Source organism: Denticeps clupeoides, chromosome 3, assembly GCF_900700375.1.
Source record: "Denticeps clupeoides chromosome 3, fDenClu1.1, whole genome shotgun sequence".
In the NCBI taxonomy this organism is placed as follows: domain Eukaryota; kingdom Metazoa; phylum Chordata; class Actinopteri; order Clupeiformes; family Denticipitidae; genus Denticeps; species Denticeps clupeoides.
Genome location: NC_041709.1, coordinates 11,716,951 through 11,742,002, shown reverse-complemented (window position 1 = coordinate 11,742,002; position 25,052 = coordinate 11,716,951). Strand labels below are relative to the sequence as shown.

At 44.1% G+C, this 25,052-nt stretch overlaps 5 protein-coding genes across 40 annotated transcripts in view; 3 read left to right on the top strand and 2 right to left on the bottom strand.

The window, feature by feature from the left end:
* Positions 1-48: 48 nt before the first annotated feature.
* polm (polymerase (DNA directed), mu) lies at positions 49-4,838 on the bottom strand. Of its 2 annotated transcripts, none has more exons than XM_028971613.1 (11): positions 4,507-4,838; positions 4,214-4,394; positions 4,033-4,131; positions 3,543-3,713; positions 3,390-3,461; positions 3,148-3,268; positions 2,907-3,039; positions 2,734-2,836; positions 1,313-1,501; positions 467-550; positions 49-366 (listed from the first exon to the last, which is right to left on the bottom strand). In XM_028971613.1, the coding sequence occupies exons 1-11, from the start codon at positions 4,755-4,757 to the stop codon at positions 280-282; spliced, it is 1,491 nt and encodes a 496-aa protein (XP_028827446.1). In that variant the 5' UTR covers positions 4,758-4,838; the 3' UTR covers positions 49-279. The 2 variants fall into 2 exon arrangements, with proteins under 2 accessions (XP_028827446.1, XP_028827445.1); XM_028971612.1 differs by having other exon boundaries at positions 1,259-1,501; positions 4,507-4,837.
* On the top strand, positions 4,448-11,088 carry gnsb (glucosamine (N-acetyl)-6-sulfatase (Sanfilippo disease IIID), b). The gene is made up of 13 exons (XM_028971611.1): positions 4,448-6,203; positions 6,549-6,608; positions 6,691-6,894; positions 6,970-7,035; positions 7,488-7,586; positions 8,199-8,369; positions 8,495-8,577; positions 8,725-8,843; positions 9,181-9,284; positions 9,393-9,494; positions 10,098-10,208; positions 10,296-10,403; positions 10,720-11,088. The coding sequence occupies exons 1-13, from the start codon at positions 5,949-5,951 to the stop codon at positions 10,867-10,869; spliced, it is 1,632 nt and encodes a 543-aa protein (XP_028827444.1). The 5' UTR covers positions 4,448-5,948; the 3' UTR covers positions 10,870-11,088.
* A 492-nt stretch (positions 11,089-11,580) lies between these two features.
* Positions 11,581-12,852, bottom strand: mrps24 (mitochondrial ribosomal protein S24). The gene is made up of 4 exons (XM_028971615.1): positions 12,804-12,852; positions 12,625-12,696; positions 12,118-12,229; positions 11,581-12,035 (listed from the first exon to the last, which is right to left on the bottom strand). Exons 1-4 carry the CDS (start codon positions 12,840-12,842, stop codon positions 11,752-11,754), a joined length of 507 nt encoding a protein of 168 aa, XP_028827448.1. The 5' UTR covers positions 12,843-12,852; the 3' UTR covers positions 11,581-11,751.
* A 219-nt stretch (positions 12,853-13,071) lies between these two features.
* Positions 13,072-15,976, top strand: nudcd3 (NudC domain containing 3). Its single transcript, XM_028971614.1, has 6 exons — positions 13,072-13,413; positions 14,000-14,244; positions 14,326-14,458; positions 14,529-14,672; positions 14,841-15,029; positions 15,332-15,976. The coding sequence occupies exons 1-6, from the start codon at positions 13,216-13,218 to the stop codon at positions 15,440-15,442; spliced, it is 1,020 nt and encodes a 339-aa protein (XP_028827447.1). The 5' UTR covers positions 13,072-13,215; the 3' UTR covers positions 15,443-15,976.
* A 4,174-nt stretch (positions 15,977-20,150) lies between these two features.
* Positions 20,151-25,052, top strand: part of camk2b2 (calcium/calmodulin-dependent protein kinase (CaM kinase) II beta 2) — a 40,365-nt gene continuing 35,463 nt past the window's right edge. For all 35 annotated transcript variants that reach the window (XM_028971607.1, XM_028971592.1, XM_028971610.1 and 32 more), the window contains exons 1-2: positions 20,151-20,370; positions 24,587-24,681. In XM_028971607.1, the coding sequence (XP_028827440.1) occupies positions 20,309-20,370; positions 24,587-24,681 (157 nt within the window). In that variant the 5' untranslated portion in view covers positions 20,151-20,308. The remainder of the gene's footprint in view (positions 20,371-24,586; positions 24,682-25,052) is intronic.

Below are 25,052 nucleotides of genomic sequence, written 5' to 3'. Positions count from 1 at the left end.
GTAACCCGATTGAAGTCCAACACAGAAAGACACTAAATACTTTCATTATGAATTTAATTTAAAGTTTATTGTTCTAAATGTCCCCTCACATATATGTTCCGGTATGTGGTAATACTCATGTAATACTCATGTGGTTACATTGGAATGCAGATGTTTACCTTTCTCACTCAGTGAGAAACAATAGTCAATAAGTTAATCTTGTTCTAAAAAGAACATAATGCATATGTTGTCTCTAGTGAAACCTTGAGGCAGAGAATTGCCCCCTTGCCTAGTGGCCCATCAGGCATTTCTGTCACATGCAGGGATGTACTCTAGACCTAGGAGGCTAAAGATCTCCTCTTCTGAAGTGGCTCTGAGGAAACATCTCTGAAGTTAAAAGAAGAAGAAAAAAAATCAATCACCTGCTCGTGTGATCAAATGCCTGCCATGTCTATAAGGCCATCAGTGAACCCACAACTGTACCTACTTGATGACTGTCAAATAGTGAGTGGCTATTCAGTGACATGTTTTTCACTTGGCCAGCATAGCGTCGCAAGTCTCTTTCAAACAGCTAAGGAAAGGTACAGAACTGAAAGTCAACATACATCTACTCATTCATATTCACATTCAAACAGGTCTGATAAATTATCAATAAGGTAAATTCTTAAATATGTGTAAGAAACTCAGTGAAAACTGTTCTCTATAGTTAGATAGCCTCCAATAAAATCTAATCTCAACTCTGCTCAGGAGATAAAAAAAGAATAGTTTATAGCCTTTACTGGGGTCTAATCTCTTCAGAAATCCTTAAATGGCCCACCTGATAATCCTAACAACTAAAACTTACAAAGGTCTCTGCTGATGTGCATTATATTGTGAATTACTAAGCAAGGGAATTCTAAATAAGAATATTGATCTGGAACACTGTTTAATAAATATATACCGAGAAAAATAGATAGAATTAGAATAAATAGATACACATGCAATTGGTTATCCTGGATCAGGGTTAAATAAATGATTAGACAACAATAAATACTCCTCCCTTTATTGTCCACTGACTGAGCAGTCAGCTATTCTCTGGAATTCCCACCCACATGACTGATATTACAGTAACTTTGCAGATCTGCTAAAATGTACAATTTGTCTCATTTACCTTCCGGTGGGGAATAATACTTTGACAATCAATAAACATACTGAAAAAAAACTATGAACTTCAACCGATTCCCTGCAAAGCAACTGATACACTGGTTCCTATTTTATAAAATGACCCTAAACCTCTTACCTTTGACCCTGTCCAGCCAAGAACAGCAAAGGCAAACTGACTGAAGGGGCTCACCACCAGGTCTACTCGCACAGCCTTCCACTGGTGAGACTTTTCTCGCTCAGGAGGCGAGCATGACTGGCTTTCCAATTTGAAAATGGAGAAGCATCTTTCAAAGCGGTCCATGTTGCTAGGTGGCCTAGCAGGTCCATCTTTGGACTCCAAGTATGAATTTCTCGTTGTCTTCTGATATAGAAGCAAGCCCTGAAGCACAAAAAGACAACTGAAAGCTATTATACAGGATGCACAAAAAGGTCCTTGGTCAGCAGTTATAACGAACGCAAAAGTGATTGCTGTGATCACCATCAATGAATGAAATGTGTCTTCTCCCAGTGAGCACTGCACAGGGAGCAGCGCATGTTCATGGGTGCCTCAGTGGCTCCCTGCTGGTTAGTGGATTTGAACTGGTAACCTTCTAGTCACGAGTCCGTTTTCTTACCTGCTACATTTCCACTTCCCCCACACAAACACCACAATTATATTAGGGTTGCAACAATGAATCAATTAAATTAATTACTTAAAAGGCAACATATTTCATAATCGATTCATTGCATCGCACAACGTGGAGACATTTGATTATTTTTTAAAAATTTAGTCTCGTGCACTGATGCCTGCATAGTTCGGCATCTCATAAACAGGATGGGGGTAGAGGAAAGATAAAAGGCCATATGGGCCATAATTCACCTGCATTTGAACGCGTGGTTCAACACTAAAAACACGCATTTTTATGGAAAAAAAAAATGCCGCTTTGAATGAAGTTTATAATGCCTGAGGTCTGATTAAGTAAATGCCTGGTCTGTGCAGGCATGGTAGTGGTAGTAGACAGTAGGGTGGTAGGTAGTAGCCTAGTGGGTAACACACTCGCCTATGAACCAGAAGACCATAATGAACTGCGTGGCTGTTGATAGTGGAGTTTTGCGCGATTAATTTGCATGCTTTACAGTCCAGTTAAAGCTGTGACATTCTTGAATCATTTTTATCACCCTCACTGATGTCAATGTGTGTTTGTGAGTGTTTACAAAAGTGTGTGCGTCTGCGAGTGTGTGTGTCTGCAGTGTAGTTCTGACATTCAAACAAATCCTGTTAAATTTTCTGATTTGTTTTGTTCTTTATTTTTTCTAGAAATTATTTATTATTCTGGAAGATCAGGTAGCACTTTATTTAAAAAAAAAAGTCTATTTGGCAGATGTAAAGCATACATGTGTATGTTTTTTGTTCCATTTTTATTTTATAATTATAACAGCTCAAGGAGCAACATGTTTGTGCACTTTCTAAAGATTTTGGTTGTTTAAATAAAGGGTTTGGAAATGAATGCTTGTTTTTTTTTTATCCAATTAATCAAAAAGAATAATAATACTAGACAAATGAATCAATTCATAAAATAATCATTAGTTGCAGCCCTAATATATATCAAGAGGCTGGCCTTTTTGACCTACCTGAGTATCTAGCCAGTTGACAACTTTGGGCATCAGCCCTTCCTCTTTACCCTCCTCTGGGTGAGTGATGAGGAAGTCCACGTCATGGCCACTCTCTTTGCCCCTGCAAGAACAGCCCTGTCAACAAGTGTCAATTTACAATTGCCATGTATTTCCCCAGAAACCCATCATACCGCCTAAACCCTCCAGTAAGAGTAATCTGGGCTCCTGGCAGCACCGCCTGCACTGCTTGGTCCACAATCACACCAATGGCATCAGCCTCTGCTTTGCTCACACATGTATTAAGGTCTTTGTAGTGCTGCAGTCCTGGTAATTACAAAAAGACAGGAACAGAGTTGTTTTGTTCTGCGCCACCCCATTCCATCAGAGATCAGTAGCATCGACAAAAGAAATCATGACATGGATGGTGCGTACCGGCTTGCTGTGCCTGGTTCAGTTTTTGTTCCGAGTCCATCAGGTCTGAAGGCCTTCGAACCCCTTCCCTGTACCACCGGTCTGCCGTCTTCACCCCAACACCAAATATACCAGTCAGGGCCTTCCAAAGGGAATAAAATGCTCTTAAGAGAATGGCACTATAACGCCGTACTCCTGTAATAATCTAATGGACATGAGGCATTGCATTTATAAGTGGCCAGTAGAGCAAAACTATAACCTACTTTCATAGCCTGATACTGTTCGGACTGTCTCGTAGACTCCACTTCTTGTGACGCGCCGTATTCTAATATTTCCTACCAGTAAAGCATTTTCAGTGACTAATGTACTGACATTTATACAATTTGTGTAGCCATCTGCACATTTATTCGACTCACTTTTATGACGCGGAGCGAATGCTCTCCCAGGCACGGCAGTCCCCGAAGTTCCTCTATTCTCTGCACAGACCGGGGTAATGTCTTCAGGACGGACGCCGCCCTGGTGAATGCAACACTCCTTCCCTCGTTCTCCCCAAATGCTGCACTTTCTGCAAGGAGCTCCAGCGCATGCTGTCATAACACCGTTTACCAGAGTCGTAACTTTAAAATCAAAAACTAGGAAAAAAACTGATAGTAGCCTAGTGTGTTAAGTGATGTGATGGTCATTGGGTGGCCCCAAAGTCAGAGGTTCAAATCCCACTTGCTACCATCGTGTCCCTGAGCAAGACACTTAACACTGAGTGTCCCTGTAACTACTGATTGTAAGCTGCTCTTGACGAAGTTGTCTTCTAAATGCTCTAAATGTTAAGTGTAAATACTGACTCAATGGTAGGGGAAAACTAAAGATTACGTCATAACGATTTACAAATGAAGAAATAGAAACACTCACAGTAAGATGTGTATTATTGTGTTTTAAAGGGGTTCGTCTCTGGCAGGCATAGTTTTTCACAGTGAATTCCGGAGGGTCTAGACGGAGCTTGTCGTTCACCTGGAGGAGAGAACAGAAACGTATTTCAGAACATATTTCCAGCAAATTACTGATAGATGTAATTAGGACCACTGAAATACACCTTTAATTTGTGTCGGTCCTGAATACTGATGGGCTCCCCCGACCCCATGCTCTCTGTGAACCAACTAATATCCAGCAAGTGCACAGAATCCACGATTCCTTTGGGAATACTCTGACTTTCGAGCCAGGCCTGGACCTCCTCCCCTGAGTTGTGTTCAGACACAATGTGCGTCACGGAATCGCTGCGGGGTTTAAAAAAAAAAAAAAGGCCATTTATTAGTAGACAGGGACAGATGGCAAACTGAGTGAGCGCAGATCGTGGCAGATTGTGCGACGATAAAACGACGATAGAACCTGCACGACTCCTCCACCACGAAGCCTTTGCTTCTTCCGAGCCGCGTGAGGAAGGCTCTGCGGCTCGCGCCCATCTTTCTCTCGTTGAGAAAGATGACAACGTCGGGGTGCTGGGGTGTCCTGGGAGGACTGGGGTGTCCTGAGGACGCACTCGGAGCAACTCTCCTCCGCTTGAGAGGGACCATGGCGAGTCCCCGGACTCCTCGACTCCGGCGCGGAACGCGGTTTCCGCCGAGATCGGCCGTGCGCATGCGCGCCACACACCCGCCAGTGTTGTCAAGGGAACACGTCCATCAAGATAAGCGTTTTTACTTAAAAAGAATACAAAAATAATGTAAATATATTTTCTGTCCATTAATATATATTTGTTATATATTTTTAAATATTTATGTTGTTCCCTATTGTCCAACAAGATAACAAATATTTTAGTATATATAGTACGTTTAGTATATTAAACATTCAGATAAAATTAAATAAAAACAATTCAGATTTTTATGAATGTATTTCATTTGAATGTGAGCTCGTGTGCTCAGAGGATAACCTACTCAATGCTGAGGAGATTTTAGGCACCGTCAAACGAGGCAGAAACGAAAGAAGGTTGCACGAATAAACGAACTACTCTTACATCACGCGGTACATCAACTAGACACGAGTTCATAGTTTAACAAACGATGTGACACCAGGGTGTACTACAAGTAAAGGTCAAGACGCCGGAGGTAACGTGTTGGTCTTGTCACCGTTACCACCCACTCCCACTCGTGTACACTGCAGACATGGTTCAGGACTACTTTCGGAACGGGGGGGGTGTAAAGGTTTGTTGCCTTGGTCTTCAAATTCCTCTCCCGGTTTTTGTGCCTGTAACGCCCCAGGCCGCCAGGTGGCGCCATCTCCCGCGAACACCAGGTTTTCAGCAGAAGACGCTATTGGCTATTCGCCCCTGACGACCAGCCAACCAGATCGCGGCGCTCCTGCCAAAACAGACCCGGTTTGGAAAACTAGGAGTTCCCGACTCTGGGAACAGGTTCGACACGATGTCACAGCCCACTAAAGTGAAAGTGACACAACATGAAATGTGTCCTCTGCTTTTAACCATCACCCTTGATGAGCAGTGTGCAGCCATGACAGGCGCCCGGGGAGCAGTGTGTGGGGACGGTGCTTTGCTCAGTGGCACCTCAGTGGCACCTTGACGGATCGGGATTCGAACCGTCAACCTTCTGATTACGGGGCCGCTTCTTTACCCGCTAGGCCTCCGCTGCGTGACCGACGCCACAGATACGGCAATAAAGTTCGGTCTGAAGTTCGCCTTCACGTGGTCGGTCGGTGTTTAGTATTCTGTTCGGTGTACAACGTGACGCGGAGTTTTGCGTGTTGTGTTCTGTCGCCAGATTGAAGTCCTTCCTGCCACAAAAAAAAAAAAAAAAAAAAAAAAAAACAGAAGTCATATGACGAGCGCCCGCAGCAGGGCGAACTTCCTCAAACTTCCTCCGCGCCTGTTACTCCGCCACAGCGCGTCGGGGAGCGCAGTCCCGCGGCTAATGGCAGGTTCGGCGGCCCACGCGGGACGGGATCGCGGCGCCGTCGCGGTCGCGCTGCTCCTGCTGCTGTCCGGCTGCCTGTTCCGGTGCGCAGCGTGTGCCAGGCCGAGCAACGTCGTGGTGATCGTCGCCGACGACCAGGACGTGCAGCTGGGAGGACTGGTGAGTCGCACCGTGACTTCCCTGCTTTCTCGCAAAGGTGAATTTCATTCCGGGAGCGTGTAGAAAAAACACACGAAGTACCATTTTACTCGATTTTAAACTTTCAGCACGGCTGAAAGCCGAAGTGGTAGTAGCCTAGTGGGTAACACACTCACCTATGAACCAGAAGGTTCAAATCCCACTTACTACCATTGTGTCCCTGAGCAAGACACTTAACCCTGAGTGTCTCCAGGGGGGGGACTGTCCCTGTAACTACTGACTGCAAGTTGCTCTAGATAAGGGCGTCTGATAAATGCTGTAAATTAAATACTGAGCTTTTGACCTTTTTTTTCCCCCAATTGCCAGACACCAGTGAAAAAGGCCAAAGAGCTGGTGGGTGATGCCGGTGTCACTTTCTCCAATGCCGTGAGTCCATGCGTTGTTTTGTCACGTTCCATGCTCCACGTGCTGAGACGCTCCGCTAAATGAACCCTCCCACGTTGTGCAGTTCACAGTGTCGCCCCTGTGCTGTCCCAGCCGGAGCAGCATGCTGACCGGCAAGTACCCCCACAACCACCAGGTCCGCAACAACTCCCTGTCCGGCAACTGCAGCAGCCCGGCATGGCAGAGCAACATGGAGGCACTGGCCTTCCCGGTCTACCTCAGCAAGGTCCGCTACCAGACCTTCTACGGGGGGAAGTACCTCAACCAGGTAGGCGCGCTGTGTGTTTAACCTTCCAATGCCGCGGCTTTTATCTACTACCACTTCACGCCATTGTGTTGACAGTATGGAAGGAAAGGTGCAGGAGACGTGGGATACGTGCCACATGGCTGGGATCAGTGGAATGCGCTGGTGAGTCTTTTTTTTTTTTTTTTTTTGTACGTTTGTATTTGTGTTTTAACAATAGTAGCCATAGTGGTTGTCACACACTTGCCTATGAACCAGAAGACCCAGGTTCAAACCCCACTTACTGCCATTGTGTCCCTGAGCAACACACTTAACCCTGAGTGTCTCCAGGGGGACTGTCCCTGTCACATTTACATTTACAGCATTTACCAATCCCCCTGGAGACACTCAGGGTTAAGTGTCTTGCTCAGGGACACAATGGTAGTAAGTGGGGCTTGAACCTGGGTCTTCTGGTTCATAGGCGAGTGTGTTACCCATTAGGCTACTACCACACTACTGACTGTAAGTTGCTCTGGATAAGGGCATCTGATAAATGCAGTAAATGTAAAATGTGACACACCATTGTAATTGGTTTAACTGGTTTATAGTAGTGCTGTTTTTTTTTTTTTTGTCTGGAGGTTGGAAACTCCGCGTACTACAATTACTCCCTCTCTGTGAACGGAAAAGAGGAGACGCATGGAGATAACTACAACACTGACTACCTCACTGATCTAATTGTGAGTATGTGTCTTTGCTTGGTTCTGAGGAAAAGTGAAATCTCGTACCGCTTCTGAGTGACAGTGTCAGGCATGTTCTTTACACGCGAATGTGCTGCTGAGAACGACAGATGTGTGAAGGCACCGTGTTCACCTGCCCATAATCCCAGGCCGGTTAAACAGTGTGCATTCATGTGATTGCCATTGTGTTTGCTTAACTGAGCAGCCTTGAGAAGGGCCTTAACTAGGCAGGAAGTTTTTCCAATCATATGTGGCATTAACGGGTTTAATGATTTATGCTGCAGTTGGCATTTTTTATCTGATTACATGATGACTTTTGACTAAATAAATATAGTTTAAAGTAATTAAAATGTTTTGGTTGTTTCTTATAATGAAGTAGACCTTTTCTGGGCCTAAAGAACCCTTTTCAGATCCATACAAAACCGTGTGTTCTGAGCGTGTAGCAATTCAAGAGTGAAACATGCTGTAAATTATCACTTTGCATTTATTAAAATAAATCCTTGTGCCAGGTTTGGTTTCGTTGCCTAATTTGTCTTGGAGCTTTGCATATAGAATTTTCCTTACATAAACCAAAAAAATAGGCTATGATGTTCTTCCTTCATTCCTCCCCAGTTTAATAGATCCCTGGAGTTCCTGAAGAATCGGAGCCCTCAGCGTCCATTCTTCATCATGCTGTCCCCACCAGCGCCACACTCTCCCTGGACCGCGGCGCCTCAGTACCAGACGTCCTTCAGCAACGTGAAGGCCCCGCGTGATGGCAGTTTCAATAAACCTGGAGGAAAGGTAGCACCGATTACTTTACTGACAGCACCGATGTCACTCCAACGTAAACCAGTTGAGTGCATACATAAGAGCTGAAGGGGTATGGCAGTTTCTTGTCTGAGCAGTCGTGGTTGGTGGTGTTGCAGGACAAGCACTGGCTTCTGCGGCAGCCTGTTAACCCAATGGCCAACAGTTCCATTAATTACCTGGACGATGCATTTCGGAGAAGGTAGAGAAAACATTGAACTGAAAAGAGAATTTCATTATTACTTGAAGCATAACCTTCATTAGCCTACCTGTGCCAATGGAGTAAATGTGTTGAAACTAGAAGAATTGTGCGACAGGAATGTAATGACCGTGTATCTGAATCTGGCAGGTGGCAGACCCTGCTGTCTGTGGATGACATGGTGGAAGGATTGGTAAAAAAGCTAGATGAAATACAAGAGCTGAACAACACCTACATCTTCTACTTGTCTGACAACGGATACCATACGGGTGTGAGGAGATGATTGTTTTTTTTGTTTTGTTTTTTTTAAATAAATAATAATAATTTCACTGCGTGCACCGTATGCTGTGCACACAGTGAAATTTGTCCTCTGCATTTAACCCACCACCCTGAGTGAGAAGTGGGCAGCCATGACAGGCGCCCGGGGAGCAGTGTGTGGAGACAGTGCTTTGCTCGGTGGCACCTTGGCCAATCAGGATTCGAACCGGCAGCCTTCTGATTACAGGGCTGCTTCCATAACCGCTAGGCCATCACTTACCCACTAACATGCCTAACATGCTCTCAAAGGGTAATTTAACACTTTCAACATTGGTTCTCATTCCACAGGTCAGTTCTCTTTGCCTATAGACAAGCGCCAGCTCTATGAGTTCGACATCCGAGTTCCCCTCATGGTCCGTGGCCCAGGGATAAAGCCCAATCAGACACTGGCAGTAAGTGTGGAGAGTTGATGGTTTTTCTGCAGTGGTGTATCAATGCCACATGTTTATAGAAATACAACAGACACATTTTATGCACATTTATTTATTTTCTTTGCATAGGCCCCAGTGCTAAACATTGATCTGGCTCCAACTCTCCTTGACATAGCTGGTGTGAACTTGTCTACTGTGAACATGGACGGCCAGTCCTTCCTCCCATATATGGTGAGCAGCTTAGAAGGATTTCTAGAAATGATTTCACTCCAGCCGCACCTAAATTAGACGAGGTGTTTCTTAAGAACCTAAAGGTTAATGTGGTTTTTGTGAAAAGGTGTTATAACTGACTTTATGAGGAAGTTGCATTGTCATTGTCTTTTTTTTTTTTTTTTTGTAGAGACTGATCAGGTTTTATAAATTCAGCTATGGTTTGAGTGTTCATAAGTGATTATAATTTTTGCCATGTAATTTATCCTAATGGTTCTAACTGAGAATCTTTGTGAAATTTGGTTGTGATTGGGTCTCAAAAGGAAGTAGCTCTTTACAGGGGCCACATATTAAACTCTAGATCCATAGCAACCAGGTATTCTGAGCGTGAAACACACAGTAACATGTAAATCAGATGACTCTCCTTGGAATAGAAAAATGCTTGAGTATCTAGTGAAGCAGCAAGTACCGAGTTGGGTGTAGGTTCTGGTTCGGTAATTATTTGATCCCCACTGACTGGATTAATTGTGTAGCTGTAATCTCAATTCTCAAGCACGCACATGTTTGTATAAGATGTTAACAGTTATTCAGGATTGCTGGAATCCTTGACCTTTCTCCATGTAGGCTCCCTCATTGCGAAACGGGACTGCCCGCTCCTTCTTTTTGGTTGAGTACACTGGGGAGGGGCATCCCTCAGTTGACCCTTCCTGCCCAAAATTGGGTCCAGGACTCTCCGTAAGTTGTAATATTGTCAGCAGTTAACATTTCATATGAGAGATCACATTTGTTGATTGTGCATTTCATATACGTACCTATGCACAGGAATGTTTTCCAGACTGCGTTTGTGAAGACGCCTATAACAACACCTACGCTTGTGTGAGGACGCTGACTGGAGACAACCTGCAGTACTGCGAGTTTGCTGACAGTGAGGTAAGGCTCAGGTTTTGTGATTTTCCAGTTGCAACTTCAATAATGTGATGATAACTCCAGTTGTTGAGCTGTTGATCAAAATGAGGATGGTGAATGTGAATCATCACCCTCAAGCCATATGTCAGTTTGAATAATTTCTGAACATGTTTGTCAGTTGTCAGCTTGACTTGGCTTTAGCATGTGGTTGGACAGGCTAGACAGGATTTGCATTTGTGCAGATTTTGTTCCTGAGGAACGGGAGATGTCTGTTTGAGTTCTTTTTGGCGAATAAAGTTGCATTCTAAAATTTCACTAAAAAATTGTTCTCTACCTTTAGTCCTTCGTTGAGCTGTACAACTTGACCGCCGACCCACATCAACTGGAGAACATTGTGAAGAAGGTGGACCCCACCCTTCTGCAGACCATGAATCAGAGGCTTATTAAACTCCAGTCATGTGCAGGAAGCAGCTGCAGGGAAGATAAATGAGAACCAAGTGCAAAAGTCCCTTCTTGAAATGTGAATCTCCTCGACTGTTCATTCAGGATGGTGGGGGAACCATTTGAAACCAAATTATTATTTTATATGCACAGAAAGAGTTTCCTCCTCATAAAGGTTTTCATAGTGTTTTCTTCAGTTGACTATGAAAACCCGATTACCATGTGTTGTTTCTGTTGATGGATTACAAGCGATGTTCTTTTTCTCTTGTTTTAGTCTTTTAGCACTTTCTGTGAAAATGAAATGAAGAAGTGGAACTGGATGAGGTTGCTCTTTAAATGTCTTAACACGACTGAATGTCTGCTTGTTGAGTCAAGCACAGAGCATTTTGCTTCTATAATTTAAAATGGAACTTTTTGTCAGTCACAAGGTTCAAGCCATGTCCTAAGAACAGGTGTTTAAACACTGCAGCCACAGGCATAAGGTCAATGCTCCAGTGCCATAGTAATCATTTAAGTAATCCTCTTAATTTTAATGAATGAGGTGTATTTTAAAATTCTGCCAGCCTTTCATTTCAACCAAAACATGATTATGTGCCTTCTCCTCAACTGCACTGAATCAGCATATGCACGCAAATGCTGTCAAATAAGGAAAATAAAGTATTTTTTCACTTGTGTGTGAAGCTATCCACATTCTTTGATTTGTCAATAATGTAAGTTCTTCTGAAACCAAAATGAGAGAAATAACTTCAATAAGACTGTGCAAATTTGACCATCTGTAATTTAGTTACCTTCAGGATAATATAACCTCCATTCTCTTTTGCATCAAATTTACTGAAAATAGGACAAGCTAAACAAAACAAAGGAAAAAAATCAGACATATGTCATGGACACACGTCTCCTACTCCCAGTCCATTCCAATCTGAACACTTTTTCAGAGGTATTTATACACAACTTTCTCCCCCAGGGTCTGGATCTCCATCTTGACTGGGCATTTGTAGAAGTGTGAGAGTAGGGTCTCCGTGTAGCCAATGAGGAAGTAGAATTTCTGAGGGGCCAGCTTCTGAAGCATAAGGGCACAGATCACCAGTACATTCCCCCGTCGTTTGATGACCAACTGATTGGCAAGACAGCCATGGAACGTGCCAAATATGAAACGGCGAATGAAGGAATCTTCCACCGCCCTCTCTGCTGCACCACCCTCCCCTTTGAGGTTACCTGCGGTATGAAAAATACATCTCAGTTCTTTATTACTTTACTCAAAGCAGCAACACTTTTGCACTTAAAGGGTTAATCTCACTTGTATGCTGAGACAGCCAGCCTTTACGATGGGCAATATGATGAGGGTGGAGAGCCTCTTCATAGGTCAAAGGACGGTCCCCTTTGCCCACTCGAATACGCGCTGCGCGGTTCTAGATTAAAGAACACAATCAGCCTCCAGTCGTTTAACAGCCTCTTCTCCATGCTCTTTAACTTGGTGGCCATCCTAAAGAAATAACTGGATAACAGTTACTGTGTTTATACTGTGCTTGGCAGGATGGCAGTAGCATAGTGGTCTGGGAACTTGCCCGTAAACCGAAAGTTCCACAAAGTCACAGATTTAAACCCCGCTTACTACCGCTGTGTCCCTTAACCCTGAGCTCCAGGGGGACTGTCCCTGTAACTACTGATTGTAAGACGTCTGTGGATAAGGCCATCTGATAAATGCTGTAAATGTATCTGGCCCATCCCTTCTAATTTCAGCGGTTAAGCGAACAACGAATTATATCCACGCCGGGCCGGAGATTGAATATTCCTGCATGAATACCTTGTAACATGTCGCAGTGGAATGAATGGCTCGCGTCCCAGGACACCCACTATTCAACCTACCAAACACCGCCTGTGAAAAAAGAAATCCGATGAGGTAAAACAGCAGAAAGCGCCGGACATTCACAAGAGAGCAGATAAAAGAGAAGTGCCGCGCAGGAAATAGAAGACGTTTCTCACCGAAAGCAAGGTAAAGCGACTTGTCAAGGACGCTGCCATTTTGACAGACGTCACGTGGGCGAGATCGCTACTGATACGTAAAAGTCTTCTAGACGTATTTGCTACAAAACATACCATAATTTGATGAAATCAACAGTTCAATAGTTCCACAATGTAGAATAATTATGTTATATTTACACAAATATAAATGTTTGTGTGCCTTCAAAAATAGTTGCGATACCAGCAGGAACCAATGAATAATAGGACTGTTTCCCTCCGGTCCCTGTAAACTGTGACACGGGGGGCACGGAAGCTTTAGAACGAAAACAACAGGGTGAAAGGAGTTAGCAACTGCATATCAAAGGTTAAATGTGTTGATAAAACGCCGCCTTGGTTTTCTTTTCTTTCAGTGTAACACCTTTCCTCTTGCACGATGTCGTCCCCGCTGGAGATGACCGAGATGTACGACAACGCGCTGCTTGGCATCCTGCAGCATGTCGGAAACGTACAGAATTTCCTACAGATTTACTTTGGCTTCCTGTACCGAAAAACGGACTTCTACCGCATGCTGTCCGGGCCTAATGACCGTATGGGGTTTCCTCCAGGCGTGGCAGAGAAAATGGTGCTCAAAGTAAGTGAAGAGTAAAGTCCCCGCACAGTTTCAACTGAATTCCATCGTATACGCCGATCCAGCATTCACACAATGCCGGCGCTTTTATGGAAAATGTCACCATAACGCATTTTGGTCTTTAGGCTAAAATGTTCTATTATTTACATTTATCAGAGCGACTTACAATCAGTAGTTACAGGGACAGTCCCCCCCTGGAGACTGTATAAGTGTCTCGCTCAGGGACACAATGGTAGTAAGTGGGGTTTGAACCTGGGTCTTCTGGTTCATAGGTGAGTGTGTTAACCACTAGGCTACTACCACCACAGTAACTATTATTCGCAACTATTCGCAACTATTCACAATTATCGCAACTATTATTCACAAGTCACAAGTGTTTAATTGAGTGAACTATTTATTACGGTGGGATAGAAAAATATTGTGAGTGTGGATACGGAAATGTCTTACTAGAAAAGTTGTTAGATTTGATCTTTAAGTTTTTAAGACATCCACAAACTATTTCATTATATTGTGTGCTCTAAAATAGTAAAGGAAGTTTGAGCGGATAGTTTTAAGTGATTTAATTTCATGATTTCTTTCTTACCTACAGACTTTCAAACTATTTGAGAGGGTAGCAGCCCAGGACCGAGAGCGGGAACTCCAGCGCAGCGAGGAGGCCAGCGCTGCTCCACCCGCTGTGCAGGAGCTGGAGCTTCACACGGAGCCTGCTGAGAGTGGAGAAAGTGGAGCGTCCGGCCCCGACCCGGCGGGTGCAGCGTGCAGCTCTACCGCCGGAACTGTAGACCGTGACCCGCCTGCCGCCTCCTCGAGTTCAGGAGTGGCAGCAGAGAAAGAGTGCGTGATTGTGATGTGACATTCATTAGTAATATATATATTTTTTTATTTTTCAATTTTTTCAAAATTGTCCAATTTTAGAGGGCAAGTGGATTTTCAGCTGAACCCAGACAGCTACAATGGTGCCATCAGAGAGAATTACACCTGGTCCCAGGACTACACAGATGTGGAAGTTCGTGTTCATGTTGAGCCAAACATTGTTAAGGGCAGACAGGTAATATTAATTTCTAGACAAAAGCATTAATTTGCTAAAAATCCCGTAATAATGAGCTATTTGCCAACAGGTTTCTGTGAGCATTCAAACAGGCAGTCTGCGGGTGGCTGTGAGGGATGGCGCATCAGAGACTGTTCTCATGCAGGGAGAGTTCACTCACAAGATTAACACAGAGAACTCTTTATGGAGCCTGGAGCCAGGGCAATGTATTTTGGTGAGATCAGATTTATACTACTGTGCCTCTATCATGCACTCTTCATTAATACAAACAAAAATTACACAATTTAATAAAAAGTAACGTTGCTTATTCTGACAAAGGAGATAATGCTTTAACATTAGAGAATTAATCTTAAATTGTAGTTTCCTATCCTTGTCTGTGCAGCTTTCTCTTAGTAAGTGTGGTGAGGTGTGGTGGAGTGCAGTGCTTAAAGGAGAGACGGAAATAGATGTGAACCAGATCAACCGTGAACGGTCCATGGCAACAGTGGATGAGGAGGAGCATGCAGTGTTAGACCGCCTCACATTTGATTACCACCAGAAACTACAGGGCAAGCCACAGAGCCACGAGATGGTAAGAGCAGGAGATAAAACCCACCCTGGGTTTTTTCAATGAAAAAGAGTGTTAGTAGATAAAGAGAAAATAGTAGATTAAAATAGTAAAACATTTTAAATAATACATAATTACTTAAATACATAATTTACATAATTTACATAATATGTATGCTATAAGGAATTAAGGAACTACAAAATGGTGCTAATAAGATTTTTTTTAACAAATGCATTTCTTTTTTATTAATATAGTTGGGGGAAACTCCATGTGATCAAATGGCTTGCCCAACTTGACTTATATGTCCATGGCTTTCTCTGTTTCAGAAAGTTCACGAGATGCTGAAAAAAGGCTGGGAAGCTGAAGGCTCCCCATTTAAAGGACAGCAGTTTGATCCCTCCATGTTTGACATCCCACCCAGTGCTGTTCAATTCTAAGAAATGCGTTGCTGGTGAACAGTGAATACCTCAGTGGCAGAGACTGCAAAGGACAGTCACAAGAAATAACTGATGATGCATCCTTACTGAGTGCTGGTTAGCTTTTTAGTGCAGTACATTATTACATTATCGCGAGGAGACAGGTTGCATGGATACATAGAACGTTTAACAGGAAAAAGTATGTTAAGTTAACGTGCAAGTCTCGTTCACTGTTAAGTGTAGGAGCAGAATTTTTATTCTACACATGGCCCAGCTTTATGTAATGATGTGTCAGGGGTTGTGTGTGTTTTTTTTTTTTTTTTTTTTAAACCCCCCCCCTTCTTTCTTTTTTTTTTTTTTTTTTTACTGTGAAGGTATATGTAATTTATAGCGAATAAAACCTACCAAATGTCATGTATGTTAACTACAGAACACACACAAGAACTTGTTGCCTTTTAAAATTATTTTGTCCCAAATCTTTTTGGTCTCTTGTATCAAAAAAATCATTTTACTAATTTGTTTATGTTTGTCTAAATTCAATAAAATTTGCAGTAATATTTAGGCTCATCTTTATTTGTCATTAATTGTATGAAAATACAAGCATAAACCATGTATTTTATTAAGTCCATACACTTAAGGAGCTTGCTAAACACCAACAGGAGAGTAGAAATGCAAGAAAAGACGGCAGCTTATGTAAACAGAGTGGATATAAAAGAAAAGTATACACAGCTCTGTTAAAATGGCAGCTTTTTGTAGTAGTAGTAGTAAGTTGTAATTACGTAAAAACTCAATCTTACGGTGCCAGTTTTTTTTTTTAAATGTTGCTTAAAACTAGTGGTGGGCGGTTATCGGCGTTAACGTGCTGCGTTAACGTGAGACTCTTATCAGGCGATAAAAAAAAATTCGCTGTTAATCTATTCACAAAGTTGGGTTGGGAGCTGGGTCTATTCTACGCAAGCTATTGTGCCGGAGTTAAATGGTTACACTAGATTTATAAGTATATTTCTTCTTTCTTGTGTCTTTTATTTTCTTATTTCCTAAAGACTTTTATTTTGTTTTTGAGACCCGGTTCAGGTCTCTTGGACACATGGCGTGAGCTGTGAGAGGTGCGTGGGGTTTGTGTGCAAAAAGTTATATCTTTCATTTTAATTTATGTACATATTTGGAATATTTTGCATTTGTGTTATTTTGTGAATTTTTTTTATGTTCTTTTAATACTGTATATTGTAGAGAGAGGTGCAGAAAGACGCGATGTGTGACGCGATGTTCTGACGCGACCTTGCTTTTTGTACAGGAATGCAGTATTGTAAATTGTGAATGCTTTATGTTAATGTTCAGTTCTCTTGGACACATGGCGTGAGTTGTGAGAGAGAGAGGTGCAGAAAGACGCGATGTTCTGACGCGACCTTGCTTTTTGTACAGAATATACTTTGCACAGAAAATCTCTTGGGTGTCAGCTCATCATTTGTGGTTCAAGAAACGAAATCAAAAAGTTACACAACGCAGAAGAAGAACCGCTACACTATGATGACTTTCACCTTGATATTTTAGCGTGGATGTATACCTAGCCGAATTGCACTGTAGGGGGCGAGAACGAGTCTTCGAACTGTGAAATTACCACATCAAACGTGACGTGGTAACATGGATGCAGCTATTTAACTGAATAAACAGTTGGTAAACACAAGTACATCTTATTGAACATCATTTATTTTCATCACCAATTATCATAGTAGAACAGCTTTCTCAAGCAGTTTGTGATGCATTTTGGAAACAGGAGATGAGCCCCTGGTCTATTGCGCCACCTGGCTTGAGAAACCTGTTCTCAAAGACTTACTTTTAGTCATTATTTGGGTAGCACACATATTCTGAATGCCTTCGGAAGAATTCAAATGAGCCGTTTTAATCTAGATTAATTTTGTTTACTCTAGATTAATCTAGATTAAATCCAAGATTACAGTGAGATTAATCTAGATTAAGAAAATTAATCTATGACCACCTCTATTTAAAACACATCTGTATAAATTGGTGTTTTGCTCAGGTTGTCACTGTTTATTGATCTTATTGTTCTGTCCTCTTAACTTATGTCATGTTTGCTTGTGTTATTACCTCTACAGCATTGTGGTTGACTTAGGTTAGGGGTAGTGGTGGCCTAGCGGGTAAGGAAGCGTAATCAGAAAGTTGACTGTTCCAATCCGAAGCCGCCACTGAGCAAAGTACCGTCCCCACACACTGCTCCCTGTGCGACAGTCATGGCTGCCCACTGATTCTCAATGGTGATGGTTAAAAGCGGAGGACACATTTTGTTGTGTCACTGTGTGCTGTGCTGCAGTGTTTCACAATGATTATCACTTCACTTTCGTAGTCGTCTTCCTCCACTTATCCGGGTCAGGGTTTCGGGGGCAGCATCCCAAGTAGGGAATCCCAGACAGCCCTCTCCCCAGCCACCTCCACCAGCTCCTCCGGCAGGACCCCAAGGCATTCCCAGACCAGACTGGAGATAATTCTCCAGCGTGTCCTGGGTCGACCCGGGGGCCTCCTGATGGCAGGACATGCCTGAAACACCTCCCCAGGGAGGCGACCAGGAGGCATCCTGACCAGATACCCGAACCACCTCAAATGTCTTCTCACGATGTGGAGGAGCAATGGTTCACTGAGTCCCTCCCATATGTTCGAGCTCCTCACCCTATTCCTAAGGCTGCACCCAGCCACCCTATGGAGGAAACTCATTTCGGCTGCTTGTATCTGCAATCTCGTTCTTTCGGTCATTACCCAAAACTCATGACCATAGGTGAGGATTGGGATGTAGATCGACTCAGCTCCCTCTTCACCACGACAGATCAGTTCAGCGTCCGCATCACTGCAGACGCTGCTCCAATCCGCCTGTTGATCTCCTGCTCCCTTTTTCCCTCACTCGTGAACAAAACCCCGAGATACTTAAACTCCTCCACTTGAGGCAGGACATCTCTCCCGACCCGGAGTTGGCAAGCCATCCTTTTCCGGTCGAGAACCATGGTCTTGGATGGTGCTGATCCTCATCCCAGCCGCTTCACACTCGGCTGCGAACCTACCCAGCAAGAGCTGAAGGTCAGAGCCTGATGAAGTTAAGAGGACCACATCATCTGCAAAAAGCAGAGACGAGATTCTCCTGCCACCAAACTGTACACCCACCACACCACAGCTGCGCCTAGAAAATCTGTCCATATAGGTTATGAACAGAACCGGTGACAAAGGGCAGCCCTGGCGAAGTCCAATCCTCACCCTGAACAGGTCCGACTTACTGCTGGGTATGCGGACCAAACTTACACTCCTCTGGTACAGGGACTGAATGGCCCTTAGCCATCCACGCCATACTCCTGGAGTGCCCCCCATAGAGTGCCCCTGAGAACACGGTCATAAGCCTTCTCCAAATCCACTTCACTTTCACTTTTAAAATTGTGCTCTATAAGTGCATGAATGAAATGAATTGTGAGGGCTATATTTCTTATTAAAAGCTTTACCTTGGTCTCATTTTACATCACAAAAACCTGCAATTTCAACAGTACAGTGAACATGTTCTGTAACCACAATATAAAAAAACTGTACTAAAAAAGTGGCATATTTACATTTACAGCATTTATCAGATGCCCTTATCAAGAGCGACTTACAATCAGTAGTTACAGGGACAGTCCCCCCCTGGAGCAATTTAGGGTTAAGTGTCTTGCTCAGGGACACAATGGTAGTAAGTGGGATTCGAACCTGGGTCTTCTGGTTCATAGGCGAGTGTCTAACCCACTACCACCCTCATATCAGCCATACACTGTGTGCACACAGTGAGATGAACGTCTTCCTGGACCAAGGTGGAATATACAAAACAGATAACAACTTTTTAAAAAAAAGTAATGCATGTGGATTTTTTGGACAGATGGAATGGAGAGCCACTCTTCTCCAGAGGCTCGTTCTCAGTGGTACTGACAGTTATTACAAGATCAGGATGAGGATTAAATTTGCCAGTTAACTGAAAATCTCCTCCCAACTATAATGAACCATTTGGTTTGATGCATTCAACCGTACCACTATTTTAAAATTGACCAGTAGCATCATAATGGACACAAATTGTACACCATGACACTGTACTACATTGTACTGTACACTGTACTTATTGGACAATCACCAAGCCTGCACTGACACCACTTGCAGGCTCACTCTACCCTGGAAGGGGGTCCCTCTCTGTATCACTCCTTCCCAATCACTTTACATTTACAGCATTTATCAGACGCCCTTATCCAGAGCGACTTGCAGTCAGTAGTTACAGGGACAGTCTCCCTGGAGCAACTTTGGGTTAAGTGTCTTGCTCAGGGACACAATGGTAGTAAGCAGGATTTGAACCCGGGTCTTCTGGTTCACAGGCGAGTGTGTTACCCACTAGGCTACTACCACTTTCTTCCTTTCTTTTTCTCTCTCCTAGAGTTTTTTTGTGTGTGGAGATTTTCCTTGTGCGCAGAAAGGTGAAGTGTGGTTGGTGCCACCTGTAGGGCCTGTCAAAGCCCATTGAGACACACTGTATGTGATTTTGGGCTATATGAGAAATAAACGTTGTTGTTGTTGTCGTCATTATGGTGACGTAGCCCCCCCCAACATAAGGTTAGCTCATGCATTCACTGCATTCACTTCTGCTATCGATAAATATTGTAACAGGAGCGCCATGTTCCTCTCGGGCGCGCGCGCGCGCGCGCCACCTGCGGGCCGAGGGCGCGCAGCGCGCGACATTCGGAGAGGAGCTGGGCAGGCGGAGAAGGCTGCGCGTCAGCAAAGCTCCCTCGCACCCTGGTGGCGTTCGCACCTCCGCGCCCGCGGCAGAAAGCAGAGCGCAGCGAGGTGCAGGAGCACGTCCGGGACGTCTGCGGAGCCATGGCCACGACAACCTGTACACGTTTCACCGACGAGTACCAGCTGTACGAAGAGCTCGGAAAGTAAGCGCGCGTTGCACCCCGTCTGTCGGAGACACGCCGTTTCTCGTCTTTCCTTTTTCCGGGGCTGTTTTGTTTTGTTTGTTTGCTTGTTTTGTTTCACCTTTTACACGTCGAACATACTAGAAGGGAGACGCGGAGTCGCCAGGAGGCGAGTTTCGCGGAGTAGTTGCGCTCCGGCGCGCTCCCGTCTCCACGCCTCCGCCCCGGCGGCGGGAGGTGAAGCTGCGGGCTGCTCCGTGACATTTTGGGCGGCTGTCCGCTGTCTGTAAAACGGGTGCGTTGCGGAGGGAGGGGGGCATGCCTGCCGCCTGACGTTAGACGCTTATTTTCGCGCCCCCGCTGCGCGCGGCTGTGGCTATTGCGTTTCCCCGTTTCCTCCCCGTGCTGCTGCAGAACCGACACGCCGATTAACAAGGAAAATAATAATAATGATACTAATAATAATAATATTACTTGATTGACAACTAGTTAGCGCAAAAAAGAAGCGCGGCTCACTTTGCGCTCGCTCCCGTCGCCGCACATGCGCGCGCGGGATGGAGGACGATGTCAACCTTTTTGTGGGCGGATGGATGGATGGATGGAGGGGACGTGTTGGGAGAAACGCTTGAGAGTGCAGGAATATTACCGACAAATTAGCCGATCCGCGAATAAAAGAATCCACGAACTCGCCTCGAGCGTGGAAATGAATAATTTTGAGTTTTTCTTTCCTTCAGTCTTTCTTTCTTTTCTTATTTTTTTTCTGGTCGTAACCGCCGGTAACAACAACACCAGCAACAACAAGGTTTCCTGTAACCCTGAAGTAGCTTGTGGTGACATCAGGACATTTAATTTAGAGACTGATGCCAGGCTGCACAATCTGTTTATTTGAATGAATATGTATTTCTAAAGCCAATATTTAGTCCTACCACTGATAGACCTGTAACTTTATGCATTTAGTTGTATTTTACTGAGGAGCTACAGGTTGCCGGCCACACCGCTACGCTTCTCTCCGGCTTTTTGTTATAAGATGTCTGCTACAGATGATAATGAATAGTGAGTTCCCCAGTGGACCAGAAGGACAGTCATTTTAAAATATGCTGCTGTTATGATTGTGGCCCGGCTGTTTTGGGAGATAAGAATGAACTTATGAACTGGATGGTTTGTCGTTCTTAATGAAGTTCAGCAAGTACACTCTCAGTTCCAAACAAAAAAGGGTGGATGCTGTGTAAAAAGTCAATGAAACAGAATGCAGCATTTACCAAATCTCTTAACACATCCCTAACACACACAAACTGACCATGCACCAGTCACTCTGTGCAGCTCTGGTCTGCCAACTACCTCACTTGTCACTTCGTCACTTTAAACTTACCTCTGTTGCACTATTGGTTTTGCACTCTCTTGGTTTTGCACTCTCCACCATGTGCCCTTATTTGTATATGGTGTTTTTACAATTGTATATTGTGTTTTTCTTTTAAATTGTATTTATACTTTGTATTCAATGTTACTGTTACTGTTTTTGTATTTAATGTTACTTGTATGGGTCAGAGAGTAACATAATTTCAATTCTCTGCATGTCCTGTACATGTGGCAGAATTGACAATAAAGCTGACTTGACTTGACTTGACTTAAACCAGGAGTGTATCAACAATAAAATATAGAAAACACATCATATGTTTAAACTGTGGCAATGTACCAGTGTAGGAAAAAGAACGAGACCATGTTGATGGCGGCAACATATCTCAGAAATGTTTGCAAATGGCCATGTTCACTGAGGAGACCAGTTGCTGGGATGGCCTCCAGAAAGCTGATCCAGTGCCAGGACTCTTCTGCTACAAAGCCATGTTGTCAAGCCCTTCGCTGATAAAAAAAAAAAAATATGGATACACCCCTATATGGTCACCAATGCAGACTGACTACAAGCCAGGTGCCACCCTTCAGCATCCATGGGCTCCAAAAAGAAATTCCAATTTCTTTTTCTTCCTCTTTGGCGCAGATTCAGATGAAAAAGTAAAAGTGATTGTGAAACACTGCAGCACAGCACACGGTGACACTATGAAATGTGTCCTCTGCTTTTAACCATCACCCTTGGTGAGCAGTGGGCAGCCATGGCAGGCGCCCAGGGAGCAGTGTGTGGGGACGGTGCTTTGTTCAGTGGCACCTCAGTGGCACCTCAGTGGCCCCGTGGCGGATCGGGATTCAAACCGGCAACCTTCTGATTACGGGGCTGCTTCCCGTCGCTTTAACTACTAGGCCACCACTGCCTCCGATAAGATGAGAAGTGGAAGGGTTCCTGTACCCAATCAGAGTTAATGCACCAGATTCCCAGAATGTTTTGATGATATTATGTACTGTAAATTCCTCTGCCTGAGAGACTTTGGTTCTCTAAAATGCTCCTTTTTCAGTCCCCATGATGTCATTCAGCCTACTTGGCTGCAATACATTCCTCAAGCTGTATCTTTAAAGTACCACTCATCCCATCCCAACTCTTTAAAGACGTGTGCTTCCTTCAAATTCAAAATGAGGCAATATTTTACATGACATAGTAAATTGGCTCACTTTCAACATTGAATATGTTTTCTACTGAGAACAAAAAGGGGGCTATGAGATTTGCAGATTATAACATTATGCACAGCATTCAATCTTTTTTTTTGGAACTGGAGTTGTAGCTTTATGAATGGAACCGTTGCCAGGCCGCCATGCAGGTTTTCATCGCCTTTCGAGCGTCTGGTGTTTGGTTTGTGTGCGCGGTTTGGACCACACGCTGTCTGGGCTGCAATGCAAATCTCAATATGCATTTGTCTGCCATGGCTGGATGGCTTTCACCAGGCCCCAGTTTCCATTGCCTGATGGGCGGAGTAAATCATGTCTGGCCTGGCTCAGAATCGTATAAATTTGCTTTGCCGACGCGTTGCTGCAGACAGCCTTTCTGCCCTTTTCACGCCAACGATTGTTACGGCCAAACGTTTTCAGTTCACAGTGTGGCGTTCTAATGAAAAGCCAGGCCCTTCAATACTCTTTTAAGAAAACATTTAAGTGAACATTCAGCAAACAGACAAATTACTAAAGACTGTCCCAGCAGGAAACGTACGTTTGGCTGTAGTGCTCTGACGGCGGTCCGAAGTATTAAAGCAGATGGCTCCAGTTGATGTTAATGAATCTATGCCGGGGGTTATGAACTCATCAGGAGCAGGCCAGCGGTCTCTGTTAGGGACGTCCTCCATCACAGCGGCGCATTTCTATTGGCCAGTAAGGCCAAATTCAGACTGATCTTTTGCCTGAGGGGTCAAAACGGGACATATGTGCTCCCTCTTGTCGCTGTGTGCATGTGGGCTTCCAAGGTCGGCTCCAGTTTCTGCCAGAGCGCAGTGCGTAGTAGACACTGGCAGCCGTGCTTGGTGACAGAGCGCTGGGTTTATGCGAGGATCTCTGCTGTGAGAGAGCACCGCGTATTGTGTAACAGCAGCAAGGTACGCTAAAATTAGCGTGCGTCAGGATTTAATGTTGTTGTCCCTACAGATTTTGTTATGCAAGCTGCTCTGAAAATATCAGAAGAAAATGGGTCCAAGACGGCGTATCATTGAAAGATTTATCTTTTCCCCTTCTCTACAACCTAGGAAAATTTTGAGGAAAAATTTACATAATATAGATAAATTGCAACTTTACTCGAAGCATAGTCTCTATTTTTTTCCACGGTCATCGTATTTCATTCTTCCAGTTTGATCATAATCTGCATAATCTCCCACAGGTATAAATCTGGGGGCTAGAGGCCACTTTGTATGAAGGACATCATTTCCCATTCACCAGTAGAAAGAGGTGATCAAGTGGACAGGAACCATCTTGCCCCAGAAACTCTCTGTCTGTGTGGATTTACCCAGAGTCTCCCTTCTGGATGTTGTTGCGCTGAGTGTTCCATATTCCTCAAATGTTGCTTTTCATGTTTGTTCTTACTGCTCCCTGGAGCACAGAAGAAATTAAGAATCTTGCCACGTCTTAATGCATTCAATAAATGGAGTGTTAAACGCATGTGTTCCTGAGAGTCTCATGGCGCCGGGATTGGGCAAAAAGAAACTTGTTTGTGTTGCCTTGACTGCTTATTTTGCATATTGATATTTTGTGTCTTCGTTCATAGAAGATTCCCAAAATCTAGTGCATAGTCCACATGCAGTAATGCTTTAACGCTGACTTGTGTTGAGCTGGTGCAGAATAAAGATTAACTGTTGCCGCTTTCTGTCTCTAGGGGGGCTTTCTCAGTTGTGCGCCGATGTGTCAAGCTGTGCACAGGCCAAGAATACGCTGCCAAAATAATCAACACCAAAAAGCTTTCAGCAAGAGGTAGGTCAGTGCTGCCCAGAAATACAAATGTGAGTGTCTCATGCTCTGGCTGTAAGTGACATTTCTGCAGTCACCGATCCCTGACTAGATTGGTTGGTGACTTTCCTGCACACAACAATGTAGAATAACCGGATTTCCAGGTGAGTATAACCCAGGCAAATGTGGAAGATGTTAAGCCACTTAGTGTCATATATGTACTATTACAGCGCTTTTATTTTCTGTTCTGCTTTTTAACAGGATTGTGGTTTATGGTTGCACTGGAGAGCCTTTTGCACAAAAATTGTGGTTAAAACTGTCTGTAAGTGCATGTGGGGGGGAGAGGTTATATCGCCGGAGGCAGGCAGGCAGCCATGTCTGTGAACTTTGCATGC

Bases quoted from the DNA above. Each gene is read 5' to 3' on its own strand.
- polm (XM_028971612.1), bottom strand. From the start codon at position 4,757: ATGCGCACGGCCGATCTCGGCGGAAACCGCGTTCCGCGCCGGAGTCGA. The intron at 3,714-4,032 runs GTGAGTGTTTCT...GTGTTATGACAG, and splicing joins ACAATAATACACATCTTACT to CATGCGCTGGAGCTCCTTGC. The intron at 2,837-2,906 runs GTATGATGGGTT...CTGTTCTTGCAG, and splicing joins CTTACTGGAGGGTTTAGGCG to GGGCAAAGAGAGTGGCCATG.
- gnsb (XM_028971611.1), top strand. From the start codon at position 5,949: ATGACGAGCGCCCGCAGCAGGGCGAACTTCCTCAAACTTCCTCCGCGC. The intron at 6,895-6,969 runs GTAGGCGCGCTG...TTGTGTTGACAG, and splicing joins GGGGGAAGTACCTCAACCAG to TATGGAAGGAAAGGTGCAGG. The intron at 8,370-8,494 runs GTAGCACCGATT...GTGGTGTTGCAG, and splicing joins TCAATAAACCTGGAGGAAAG to GACAAGCACTGGCTTCTGCG.
- mrps24 (XM_028971615.1), bottom strand. From the start codon at position 12,842: ATGGCAGCGTCCTTGACAAGTCGCTTTACCTTGCTTTCG. The intron at 12,697-12,803 runs GTGAGAAACGTC...CTTTTTTCACAG, and splicing joins GTCGCTTTACCTTGCTTTCG to GCGGTGTTTGGTAGGTTGAA. The intron at 12,036-12,117 runs GTGAGATTAACC...TTCATACCGCAG, and splicing joins CTGGCTGTCTCAGCATACAA to GTAACCTCAAAGGGGAGGGT.
- nudcd3 (XM_028971614.1), top strand. From the start codon at position 13,216: ATGTCGTCCCCGCTGGAGATGACCGAGATGTACGACAACGCGCTGCTT. The intron at 14,459-14,528 runs GTAATATTAATT...ATTTGCCAACAG, and splicing joins ACATTGTTAAGGGCAGACAG to GTTTCTGTGAGCATTCAAAC. The intron at 14,673-14,840 runs GTGAGATCAGAT...TTGTCTGTGCAG, and splicing joins AGCCAGGGCAATGTATTTTG to CTTTCTCTTAGTAAGTGTGG.